The 13580-nt window shown below is 40.9% G+C and overlaps 1 protein-coding gene across 2 annotated transcripts in view; it reads right to left on the bottom strand.

Annotated features, from left to right (window-relative positions):
* bcam (basal cell adhesion molecule (Lutheran blood group)) overlaps positions 1-3779 on the bottom strand; it is a 52511-nt gene extending 48732 nt beyond the window's left edge. Inside the window, exon 1 of one of the 2 annotated variants that reach the window (XM_038710945.1) lies at positions 3554-3779. In XM_038710945.1, the coding sequence (XP_038566873.1) occupies positions 3554-3617 (64 nt within the window). In that variant the 5' untranslated portion in view covers positions 3618-3779. The remainder of the gene's footprint in view (positions 1-3553) is intronic. The other variant, XM_038710944.1, reaches the window with a different exon arrangement.
* Between the last annotated feature and the right edge of the window lie 9801 nt (positions 3780-13580).

The raw sequence follows: 13580 nt of genomic DNA, 5'->3' as shown, positions 1-13580 counted from the left end.
AATCCCCTTCTCAAAAGTTGAGTACTAGACTTCCTAACACAAATCAGCCAGAACATGCCCTTTATTTTAACTGACTAATGTTTAACTGGTTCCCCCTGGTTGTTCAGCAGAGTGAAAACCAATCAAGCCACAAGAATGCACCCTGGCTGTGAACAGACTCCAGCTTTGCACCTACAACACTGCCTCTTGATGGTGAGGTGGAAGCCGCACTGTGGCCGCTTGTTTGCACATGGATTATTGCGTGTGACTGGGGGGTTTCAAAGCCCTTTACCTTAGAATTCGAGGTGATGACAAACAAATACACACATTACAGAGCGAGCTCAGACGTGTCCAGAGGAATGCCACTCATTCCATGTCAGTGCACTCCTCCGTCACTGTCAAACACATACACTTATAAAACACAGAGGGGAATGAATCACCTCAATAACTACAGCCTCACCATTCCAAGGCCCCTTCCCCCAGAGGCCGAAATGACAAGGGGGCAAACATAGACTTGCTCTCCCAAAGCAGCCACTATCAATCTGTCACTCACTCCAAGCTAAGGTTTCCAGTGTTGCCAGAATCCTGCGGTTAGGGATTCCATGTACCATACACAATATTCGTCCAACAGTGAGTTCATTTGTGGCTGTGTGGGTAATGCACCATTATTGGTCAGTGAATGTAAGCTACATGTGCATGTCTATTGATATTTTTGCATTCATGAATTCAAGGATGCACACGTGTGTATACTTGCAAAAGACTGAAACCAAGTGACCCAGCAGTTGTAAAAGAGGTTCCCGGGCTTTTATCTCCTCATGGCTAACTGGCTCTTTTTCTGGCCTAATACCATAATAATTACACATAGCTACAGGGGGTGCACTTTTGATGCTGCGCTGGCAGGGGGGACAGAAATTAAAAGTGAGGAAATTACTGTGGGAATTAAGGCAGCGATAGACAAAGAGGCTGACGCTGCATGTTAGACTTCAACACCTTGAACTCAGCTGATGCTTGTCACTGCGATTCTTTCCACCTGTTCCTGACCACTTTGGAGTCTCAACAGTTAAGCTCAAACTCATCTGACCATTTGACTCTCTTTTTGTCTCTTTAACTTAATGTCACTTTGTTCTTTGTATCCCCCAAAATGTGCAAAAATCCAAGTTAAGGGAGAAACTAAGGCAGTGCTAGAGTTATTGTGAAGTTATTGGTTCTATAAAATACCCCTAAAAAAACAGGTTGCAATTTACCTACCTTATGCAACTTTGTAACTACCTTATGTGGATAGAGTGTTGCAATGTATTTTCTATCACAAACTTTAGACAGCTAAAAGGAAGTTATTTTTCTGCACGTTTCCACTATTGAAGCCTGTGCTGTGAAGGAAAAGGCAATGGCATTTCAGGAGTGTAGAGCAGGAGCCATTTACCAATAATAAAGTAATTGTGAGAATGTGGGTCTGTGTGACAGAATCCCAATGAGACCCAGCAAGAGCTGCTATTATTAGACAAAATTATGCTACAAGAGAGACAGGGAGAGAGAGAGAGAGAGAGAGAGAGAGAGAGAGAGAGAGAGAGGGAGGAGAGCAACATTGTTTAACGTGAACATTCATGCCAATAAAACATACTGTGTTGAATTGAGAAAGAAAGAGACTACAGTAACAGAGGGATTTAACAAACTTTTTCTTTAAAGAACATTGGAGCAGCCTAGGGGAACAGGGTGACCTCAGCACCTGGAGCTGAGCCTTTAAATCAGTGCACCACAGCTGTACAGAAGAATCTGGGATCTACAATGCATCCATCAATTACAAGGCACTTTTTGGTAGGCACCTGTTAAAAGGTTCCATGGAGGGCAGACAGGCAGCAAAGAACAACAACTGTCTCTGAGACCAGAGACGAGGGAAGGGGCAGATCATAAAAGGACATCTGGGGAATGAAGTGGTGTGAAGGGGGAGAAAAGCTAAACCAGGTAGACCTGGAGGTGGATGCTGATATACAGAAAGCTAGGATTTTCACTATATGACTTCATGTTTGTATAAAATGAAAAGAAATTGCTGCATTTTAAAGGTCTGTAAAATATGAGGAGAAATATTAAATGATGCAGTGAGTGCAGAGAGAGAGAAAAGAAGAGATGGAGAACATAGTGAAAGGGAGTCGCCCAACATAGCCCCGCCCTTTAGCTCATCCTGCTTAAAAACCATCACAGGCTGGAAATGACTTTCACAAAATGCCCACAAAGCATTTAAAAAAATCTTAACACACAGTCACATAGGACCAATTGAAGGCTGTAACAAACTTCCCGGTCAAACACATGAAAAACATAAATACAAACATCAAACAGGTAATCTATTATACATTAACCAAGGGCAAAAGCATTAACTGAAATATTACAGTGACATTAAAAGAGGTTTTAAAACACCATAAAGTAGAGTGGAACTATAACCTCACCAGTGGCGCTGTGAATCCCTATGGGACAGTTAGAGGGAAAGCATGGGAGATAAATCTACATGGTAAATGTACCAGTGCAATAATAATCGTAGAGCACCACAGCAACCCCTTACATGAATATAAAGTTGTTTTTTGTTTTTGTTTTTTTCAGAATTCAAAAACTTTTTTTGGAGATCATATAAGGCCAAAGTCAAGTTGCATTTAAATTGGCTTAGTCTCTCTGGCAGCACCCAGGGGTGCAGAGGGTGAGGCGCACTGCCAGCAAAGGAGACGCAAATCCCGCAGATCAGACATCAAAGAGTTGGAAAATGCACCCAGCAGCCAGACATAGCAGGATGAATGAGACGGGCAACATTGGCTTGAAAATAAAAGCTTATCATGTGTCACTGTAGGGGAAGGGAATATTTATGATGTCCAAACATTTAAAAAGATTTTCTTGTAGATGTATAATCAAATCTAGCCAAGACTTTATCTACACATTCACATTTTGCCTTTTCAATCAGTGCTTTATTTTGACAGTTCACTATATTTTATTTTGGCTTCATGGCAGGTAGCTACTGTTTTGTATAAGGCTATAACCTATTGGTCATGAAGCAGTGTCACAGGGGAATGACGGCGTGCCGCAGTCCTGTGCGCTAAGAAGTGCACTCAAGTGCGGAACTGACACGAACCGAAGTACTGAAGTAAAAAAAGCCACCATTAACCCTCAAAACATCCCATCAGTGCAGACAAGCTGTACGTAGGGGCAGCGCAACCTGACGGCCACTGATGAGGGTTTTTTTAACCAGTTAACGTTAGGTACTGCTGAAACAAATGTTCGATGCGTGTCATTTTCGAGATAAATCCGGTTTGCACCTGCTATCGATGTGTTCTGGCTTATAGGCTACGCACCTGGTAAAGAGGCTCAACAATACAGGGCAAACAAGTTAATGAGCCTCTTCTGACTGTGGCATGTAACTACAAGTTTGTCCTGTAAGCAGCGGACCTCTTAACTCGGAAGTCTGCGACATAGGGAAAGTATAAATCTGCTGCCTGAAGCCATGAAAAACCTAACCAGCATCGTGTCCAACGCATAATAAAGTTACTAAGAGGGGTTTCATTTATAAATTGTAGCGGGAAGTACCAAAGAGACTTACCTTTAAATGCCCAGAGCAGCAAGGTGCACAAGAGCGACGTGCGTCCAAACGTTATCCCGTCCATGGTCGCTTTTCTAACTTTTATTCAAGGAAAAGTAGCTAGAGTGTGGAAATCTGGCAGCAGCAAGTCTTCTTTCAATGCTCCACAGCGTTCTGGACTTCTCTCCCTCTCTCTCCCTCTCTCTCTGCAAAATGAGTGCCTCTCTCCCTCTCACACACACACACACAAACAGAAATCTGATGCTGGTGGTAGTCTTTCTTGGTTGATATATTTGCACAAAAGGTGACCCCCACACTCCCTCCCAATTCCACCCCCTCCTCCCTCTCTCTCTCTCTCTCTCTCTCTCTCTCTCTCTCTCCTCTCTCTCTCTCCCTCTCTCTCTCTCCCCACCTCACTTGCAGTGAAAAGACCTGGTTGACTAATCGTGTAGGTCTCCAGGGGCCCGTAGGACTTCTTTAAAGGGAGTTAAAAGTGATTTTATCACGAGGCTCTCTGACTCATTGCAACTCCAAAAAACGTACCCTTCGGACAAAATAACTAAAGTTTTATCAGGATGATATAAGCTATACAATTCACTGAAGAACTAGAACAAGGCCCTACAGAAATGTAGCCTATAGCTCACATTAAACTCAAAAGCATGCACAGGATATTTTTGTCCCTATTAGCCGAGAATATTAAAGTTATTAGGCATCGCACACTTAACAGCTTTAAGATTTAAATTAATAAATACCTGGAAATTATGGAGGTAATGTCACAGTGTTAAAAATATATATTAGCCTTAATAAAATAGGCTGTAGAACAATTAACTGATCATTAAGTAGGACATTTGTAAAAGATGCAATTTCGCAATTGTAGACATGGGAAATTATTTTCATCCACTATAGCTAAAGGCTAGTGAATTAATCTGGCAGGTTACTGATCATTATTCAGAGGTCTTGAATTACCCCAAAAACTAATTGGTTGGAAAAAAGAACAGCTTTCTATAGCCACTTCTCCCATGTAGGCTACAGACGTTTCCTGCCCTGGTTAGACCTTAAACATGGGCCATCCCCAGCTTGCATATATGTCTCAAATAATGATTTTCATTTTCAAAGCAACCGGAGGCCAATTCTTGGGAGCAGGCTAAGCTGTCTGTCATTGACAGACATACCATTCATTCCTAGACATGTAATCTCTTTAGAATCAGCTTGGGTATTTACAAGGTATGGTACAAGTTATTTGGGTATTTACAGTTCAGATATACATTTATCATGAGCGACCAAGTGGCTTATTCACAATGCTATAATACCAGTCTGAGTGCTTGGAGTGGGTATTGTGTGACCTATGACGCTGATTTAGGCCAAATCCCATAAGCTGTTGAAAAGCATAAACAGATGCCAGTTTGCTGTAAGATGGCCTATTGGTACCAATGCCTATCTAAGTGCACAAAACAATCATCTGTCTCCTTGTAGTTATTTTCTACTGGCTGACTGGTGGATTGTGGAACAACACTAAATAATCGGCACACCCTGCAAGTAATAATAGTCCCCTGCAGAGCACTTGCATTCAAAGACACACATTCCAAACATAGTCTGTCCAAAACAGCTGGTTAATATTTTTTCAGCCCCGTTCGATGATGAGAGGTGATACTCCTTTTCAGAATACACAAAGTCACCCCTTTTGATGGATCTGATAGTTGAGCTGTCTAGAATACACACACACAAGGCTATTCTGTGCATAAAGAAGACACTGGCAGAAGTTTGTATAGGCTACTGAGAGTTTGACAGGACTGAGGCAGCTAGTTTACCCTCACACCATTTCATTCTCTGAATCTCTCTTCCTTACGGTCTATTCCAGGCAATGGCAGCACCAGCCACTGACTATCTCACATCAATACAACAACTCATTCCTGATATTGACCCAGTCATAATCATCTCTTCATGCTGTAGAGACATGAGATCCTCTAACAAGTCTTCTGTCCTGTGGTGAAGCACAGTGTAAGCCTTGCACTGCCTTATATAAGACCTATATCATGCCGCATAGCTGTGGCTAATGCTGATTTAGCCAAGCACAGGGCATTCTTACATAAGGCCTTTACGGTAGCTGTTGCTGTGATTTACTGTATTGGCTCATTACCTAATGGATCTGCAGGAGAGGAGGGGAAAGTGAGGATGGTAGAGGACGAAAGACTGAAAATGAATCCTTCTAGTCATTTCTCGATATAAACTCCAAAGTATTTGCTGAAGTCAGTCTTGGGGACAATCCCCTGCTTATTGTTCAGCTGGGTTATTTATAACAGGTGGAGCAATGGTGGAGCAAAGGTGGGCTTGAGCATAATGAGGAGGTAGTAATATGTCGATATGTAAAAGTCGTGTCAGACAAGAGTAGTTTTAAAATGACAGGTTGTCATCCTTCTTCAGACAGACTGGGTTTTTTGTTCTTTGACATAATCCACTAAGTGCAGAACACTCTTCAAATGCTATTATTTTAGAACCATGCTCCCCATACTTGGCATAAAGATTATATATCTTCAATTGTATGCTCACTTTGTGTAAACAAAAGTAATTATACTGTTACATGGTGCATATTAAGTAAATTGTCACCAACAAGCCACACTTTCTTCTCATCAACAGACCATTACTGAATTTTCAGCCTTTTATGAGCGCAGGACTGTAGCCATTTGCCTCTATATTATATTTTACATTATTATTTATTGCCAAAGGGCAGTTTTGTTTCTTAATAGTTGATGAAAGAATTTGAATTCACTTATCAATCACATAACCCACTGTCTCCCCAGCCATGTCCTGCAGCAGTCCTGCTCCAAGCACCTTGATGTGCAAGCTCCTAGCTTTGCAAAGAAAACTCATTTCAGCCCCTTGAATCCGTTAGCTCATTCTATCTGTCAATCAAGAGTTCATAGACCATAACAGACGGTTGGAAGATTGATTGACTGAGTACCATGGGCTTTCACACCCGCTTTACACTAGACTGCAAACATCCTGTTTGCATCCTAAAGGTCATTGGTAGATATAAACCATCAGGACTGCATTACTAGCAAATACCAAAGAAGCAATGCCTCGGCTGCAATCTCGGCTAGAGATTCTTTTCATTAATGACAGAATTGGTGCTAAGGCATCAAGAATGCCCTTCACTAGAGGATGTACAGCTCTTACTCTGGATATATAAGGACCACATCTAGGGGGACACAGTCATAAGCCTTCTTCATGTCCACAAAACACATGAAGACTGGATGGTAGAACTCCCATGAACCCTCAATATCCTTGCAAGAATACAAAGCTAGTCCACTCTTCCACAACCAGGATGGAATCTCTATTGTTCCTCGTCAATCTGTTTGACAAGTTTGACAAATCAGCTGGAAGCAACTTTCCAGAACCATGGAATAAGCTTTCCTGGGGAAGTTGAGCAGTGTGATCCCCCAACCACAACCCCCATCTGAGAGGTTTTTTGACTATACCTGATCTGGTAATTTGGTAGATGTTCGCATGCATAACATTTACTAATTTGCTAGACACAAAATACAGCTGACGCTGGTGGGAATGTCATTAGGTTTGCAGCATTAGACAAATTAAATTTTTGACTTGACAATGGCACTAAATAGAGTACTCCACCTATTTAGCATTGCACTCCTATATACAGAAATAATGAAAATTGATGCAGCAAAAAGAGACATATTGTCTTTTTTATTAAACACATTCTTTTTCCTTATCCAAATCTGGTATATACAGTACCGACAATGCAACTTCACCACTGACAGTTTGGTTGGAGATTTGGTTATGCTAATTGCAGTTAAAGTAGCCATGAGCCGCTAACCTCAAGCAGAACTGAGATGGGAGCTACGAAGGTTTGATAAGCTTGTTTCTTCACAACCTCTGATTTTTATTTTCATTTTCAAGCTGACATTGACTTCCTCTGGAGCCATAAAACGCTTTATGCTACTTCTTTCATATATGGAGTAGTATTCCCAAAACTTGTAAACAGACTTTGATGTGTAAAATCAGGGGTGTTCCCCTTAAAATGATCACCACAGTTATTACAGTTTATCCCGAGGGGGGCATTACTGTCCTAAATATTTAGGATTCATCCTCTGGGCACCATGGACATCTATACAAAATTTCATATCAATCCATTCAACAGCTGTTGAGATATTTCTCAAGAAACCCAAAATGTTAACCTCATGGGGGTGCTAGATGAAAAGTCAGGGTATCATCAAAGTCACTAGGATTCATCCTCTGGGAACCTTGAATGTCTATACAAAATTTCATGTAAATCTATCCAATAATCTTTGAGACATTTGAGAGACACTGTCATTTCTAGAGCTGAATTATTTCTATATAAAACCTTTCATGGCATGTCAAACAACTCCATGATTCCTAAAATCATATAAAAGGTCACCAAACCAAACCTCATCTACTAGAACTGAGACTTGTCAGCATTTTTAGACCTCAAGAGGAATAAAATCATGCAGTTGTATGACACTCTCTGAAGGTCCTTATAGGCAAATTGTCACACCCTGCAAAATATAAATCAGACTGCCCACTTTATAGTCCCTTGTTTAAGTGATTTACCAGCCCCACCCCATGTCAAAAATCCGGCTACCTGAAAGGAATAATATTTGACACGTCAGCCTAAAGCTAGGGGATAAAGAGAAACAGAGACACGGAGGAACTACAAAGGGAACAGAGATGTGTAATGAAAGAATAATGAAGAGAACAGATTAGAAGTGCAGGAGGAGGGGAGCACTTTAATGCCAAAGTCAGGGGATGGGTAACATACAGCCTCAGGGAATAATAGCAAAGTATAGGCAGAGAAAAAAGAGTGGGAGAGATAGAAAGTGAAGGTAGCTGTAATCTTATATGAATTCTCATGTCTGGTCCCGGCATTGCAGGGAAGACTGAATGAAAGATGTGCTGAAGCTCGATCCTTCACTTCTCCCCATGATTCTTTGATCTATCCATTTGTTTCACTCTGCTAGCATCTCTTTCTATATGTGCCCTCCATATCTGTCCAGTGTAATCTCTGTATATCTTTATTAACCCCTTTCCACTTGCCTCCAGCTCTCATTCTGTCTCCTTCTCTTTCTTGGCCTCTTTCCTCTTGGCCGAGCTACAGACGATCACACAGCTGTTTTCCAGGCATTGATACATGGAGCATGAGTCACAGTGCAGAATATGGGCAGTGACGAAGCTATTCTCTGGGAATTCAACACTACTGTATGTTATGTAGACAACTTTCATTCACTGCCAATTGGCTCTGATGATCAATAGATGAATGAAGTAACCCTTAACATCACTTTCTATTTTCTCTCCCATTGGTACTTCTTGATTTTATAGATTGGATCACTCAATGGGCCCAACAACAAGAGTTATGCTATCCCGGCAGCGTGCATTTGTATTGCTAGTTATAACAGGATCATGCTGTGCTTCGTTTCTGTCCCCTTAAGAGTTTCACTGGGACCATGTCTTTTAATGTGTGTTTTTGTCTATCACAGTGGATTCTGTGTGAGTGGGTGCCACAGTACCACTCACTCTTAACAGTAACTCTGTGGGAGGAAAATCTGTCATGCTCACCATCATCAGGGCCAAGCTACAGGAAATGGTACTGAACAATATGGCAGTCACATACCCGCCCTGTGCCTATAGAGTGGTTCAATGCAGTGCATCATAAAGGTCATCTGTGTGGAACCACAGTTTACAAGAACAGGGTCATACTCAACCCAGTACACCCTCAGGAAACAACTCATTCATCCCTTCCAGATTTCATGGTTTAAAAGGGTATTCAGTTTAAATATAGTCTCTACTTAAAGGGAAAAGGAGAGAGGCAGATTGTAGTGATAATGTAATCTACAGTAAAATCCTACTGCTGCTCCATAGACTGTGAATCATGAAACCACTCCTACAACACAATGACAAAAGCCATTGTGATTACACTGGGATACGGGGACATTTTCTAATTCACAGCTGTAAGCCTTGCATTCAAATAAAAGTCATGTAGCCTAATATCTCAAACAAAAAATGTCTAATCCCCTCAAGTCAGTCAGTAACTCAATGTCATAGAGATGTTCCCCAGCCTCGCAGAATACAATTTTCAGTGCAGCACAAATAATGCGTTTTATAATTCTATTTGTTTTATCCAAATTTGTTCAGTATTATTTGCACTGTGAGGCCCATGAGGAAAACCGCTATAATCCAGTGAAATTTGTCTTGCTTTTCTTCAAAGACTAACCCAGTATTGTGCATGTTTTATTCCTACAATGATTCCTATGACTATTTTTATTTTACACCAGTGTCAAACACTTTCATCCATTTTAATTCACTATGGAAATCAATTTGTGATAATGTTTTTTTTTCAGGCAGGTAATCCATAACAGTAAATATATAGACTTTAAAGGTTTGGTCACAGTTAACTTATCATTGCATGGTAACAGAGGTGAAAAGACAATTTTCTTTAAGTCTACAACTGACTTATTTTTCCATTCTGCAGTTGATCAGAGTCTTATGTCACACAATTAACACAAACTAAATTGCTTATGTTTGTGATGCTATTTCCAGCCTAATGAAACAGTTGACTATGAATTCAATTTAACTCAATTGTATTTATATAGTGCCAATTTATAAGAAGAATTTACAGAAGTTATCTCATCACACTTTTCAAATAGAACAGGTCTAGTCCTTTCTGTAATATTATGTACAGAGATCCAATGACTCCCATGAGCAAGAACTTGGCGACAATAGCATGGAAGAACTCCCTTATACCAAACAGAGAACCTTGAGCAGAACACAGGCTACGTGGGCAGCCCTTTACCTCCTCGGTTGGGGTACGTAAAGATTTAAAACAATAGTACCTGATTCCACAGGAGAAGAGCTTGGTAGCTGAAGGTTCGGGCTTCTTTTATACTGTGGAGACTCTAGGAACCACAAGTAATCCTGCAGTCAGGGAGCGTAGTGTAATAAAGTAATAAGCTCTTTTAAGATATGATGGTGCTTGGCAATTAAGGGCAGAAGGATTTTAATGTCAACACAAACTTTATGCTGTCAAAAGTCACAGGACATTAATAAAAAGAGAAGTCAGCAATAACCATTATTTGAGGCAGTATTATTTTTTAACTTGAGCAGCTATTTTAATTTAAATCTTAATATATTATTATTTAATATAGTGCCACATGTCAGGTTTAAACTTGACCCTTTATTACTTAATTCCTTATTATAGTATATTCTTTAATTCATACAGTACATTTTGCCAGTCATGATCTGATATAGTTACAAATGGAAGCTTATCTGCTTGAAAAAAAAATCATCAGGCAGTAAGGAACAGGATGAACAGTTTAATTTTAATTAAGTTTCAAGAGCAAGACCATATAAATATGACTTTCCAACAAAACTCTAAAATTAATATATTTTATATTGTTACTCTTTTTATGCAGATAATCTTTTTATGCTCTTGAACCACGGTTTGCTTTTCTTCAGAAGTCTTTTTCTGTAATGCATGTAAATGCAGCTTTCAGTGGAAAATTAATTAGGAATCGGTTTTTTTGCCTTCAAAGTCTCCAACGTCTCTGCACTGCACTTTCTGTTGCTTACAAACATACACACTCCCAAACCTCCAGGCTCTGCTGGGCTGTGCGGACATTATCGTGCTTACACCAACGTTGGCGTCGTCTCTGCACTCAAACCCGCAGGCTTTGAATATGAATACATAAACCATTTTATAGAATTATTAATCATACTTCACCACTGAATGAATTGCAGGCAATTGCATTTTCTCTGTGTCTGCCCCCGGGGTTACGATAGGAATATGAAAGTCTTACCACCTCTGTCAAACTTAAATGGTGTACTTATATGTGTGAGCGCATTCTTATTTGCATGTTTATGCTCTCCTGGTAGGTTTCCTGATGTGACCTAAAGCACTGTTATCGTGTAATTTAAAAGCCCTCTTGCTGTGTACATTCTCAAATACACACACATTTGCTTGTGTAACCACTAACCAGTCAAACATTTTATACATTTTCAGCCTAATAAGAAGACAATAAAGAGATTCTATGCAGAATTAGATTTTCAGCATTAGAGAATACTTGATCTGACAGAAATGGATGCTTACATGATTTCTGATGCAAGGGATATAATTTAAGTTATCCTTAAATAATCCTTCTTAAAGTATTGATGCTGAAATTCCAAATCAGCAAAAGGAGATACTAAATTAAGGCAGCCAGATAAAAGTATTATGTTTCTATGATTTTGTAGCTTGTAATTAGGTGGAATATTCGAATAGAGAACTGATGTTTGCAGATTTTAAATCAAGTCTGCTTACAGCTTATTATCTGAGTGTCTGAGCTCCAATTATATTTGTCTCCATGCCTCTATAGTGCTGCCTGATCTGTTTTTCCACCTGTGTGTGCACGTGTGTGTCTGCTGTAGCCTAAGTGAGGGACCCATCTGTGTGTGTCCAATGAAGCCTGAAACATTACATCTTTACTGATGTGGCCCCCCCCGCCCATGACAGGGGCCAGAGCAGGCCGTCGCCTGGGACGCACAGTGCCAAGCTGTCTTTCTCTCTCTCTCTCACATACACACAAACAACAATTCACCAATCCAAGTGATCTACTGACCAGCATACAAACCCTCAAACATCTTTCACTCACTGCTCCCTCATTCTTGTCTCTGTCCAAATTCTCTCCTGATTCTCTCCCCAAATCCCTCCAAACCATCCCATCCCATCCCATCCCATCCCATCCCAACCCAACCCCCACCCGACCCCACCCTCCTGTCTCTCTCCCTTTGAAATAACCTTTCTCTGCTTCCTCTCTTGCCCATAATGGGGGGTAATTATGGCTTTACAGCCACAATGACTGTGCAGTGGGGGCTGAGGAACCGTGACACACGCTCATGCACCATGGCCAAGTGTTGCCATCAATAAATACTTCTGTGACTCCACGGGAGGGCATTAGGAGGCAGAGTGAAAAAAAAAGGAAAGCAAAAGAAAGTGAGGGATGCAGGGGGCAAAAAATAAGAGATTGCAAAGAAAGGCAGCAGTGGGTGGCTGTCAGAGGTGTGCAGAGTCAATTAGTGTAAAAGGAGGAGGAAGAGACAGGAAAGGAGATGTGGGTTGCTCAGATGTTTTAAGAGTAGAGAGAGAACTAAGACAAAAACGGAAAATGTGAGTACAGCTAGGATCAAAGTGATTGAGTGAAGGGAAACAGAAGGAAAGACCAATGCGTTTCTGAATCGACCTGGGGCAAGAGATGGAGAGAGGAACAGAGGAAGGAGAAATGGCAGTAAGAGGAGGTTTCTGTCGATAAAAGCAAAAGCACTTCTGACTGGCCGTGCAGTTTGTCTAGCTTGGCCTGTTGGGTTGGGCCGGACGGGTGGCATGATGAGATTTAATGCAATACTGCAGTGGGCTGCCAATGGGAACTAGACGGGTTGCAAGGCAGTTTATCACACCGCTGTGGCAGAACAAGAGAGGCCAGCCACGTGGGGAGGGAGAGAAGGACTTTTAGTTACATTAATTTGCTGCTGATTCACTCACATAGACAGAGAGCATGTCTTTTTATTATTTGTGATTTTAAGAGAAACAAATTTAAAAACACTTTATAATTCAAGGAGTGGACATTGGCACTGGCATTAAAGATTAAACAGCCATATTAAAGTCAGCACATTTTGTCACACCTCATTGCCCTCCTTATGAGTGAATTACTTCTGCTGCTGAGCCTGCCCGCTCAAATCAATACCTATATTTGTAATCAATTGGCAGCAGATGGTTTTTGCCATAAATGGTATTCGACTGAAACTTGAGAGGCCAGCTACACAGCACTTGAGCAGGGTACATTAGGGGCCCCAGCCCACAACAATAACATCAATTACTGTGTGTTTGTATCTGCATCCCTTATAATGGATGGTGCTGGCGGATCACATGACTGCATAAAGTCCAAAACAATCCTCCATATTCATTGATCATGAGTCCAATATGACTCATCTTCTACCGCTAAACAGAACTCTGATGTCATCAACACAGGCCTGGCTGTTAAGTCAC

This window comes from Micropterus salmoides, unplaced genomic scaffold (genome assembly GCF_014851395.1).
Source record: "Micropterus salmoides isolate LMB-PRFRI ecotype aquatic unplaced genomic scaffold, ASM1485139v1 Ms_hic_scaffold_11, whole genome shotgun sequence".
Lineage (NCBI taxonomy): Eukaryota > Metazoa > Chordata > Actinopteri > Centrarchiformes > Centrarchidae > Micropterus > Micropterus salmoides.
The sequence above is the reverse complement of the archived record's forward strand: the minus strand, read 5'-3'. Positions and strand labels throughout refer to the sequence as shown.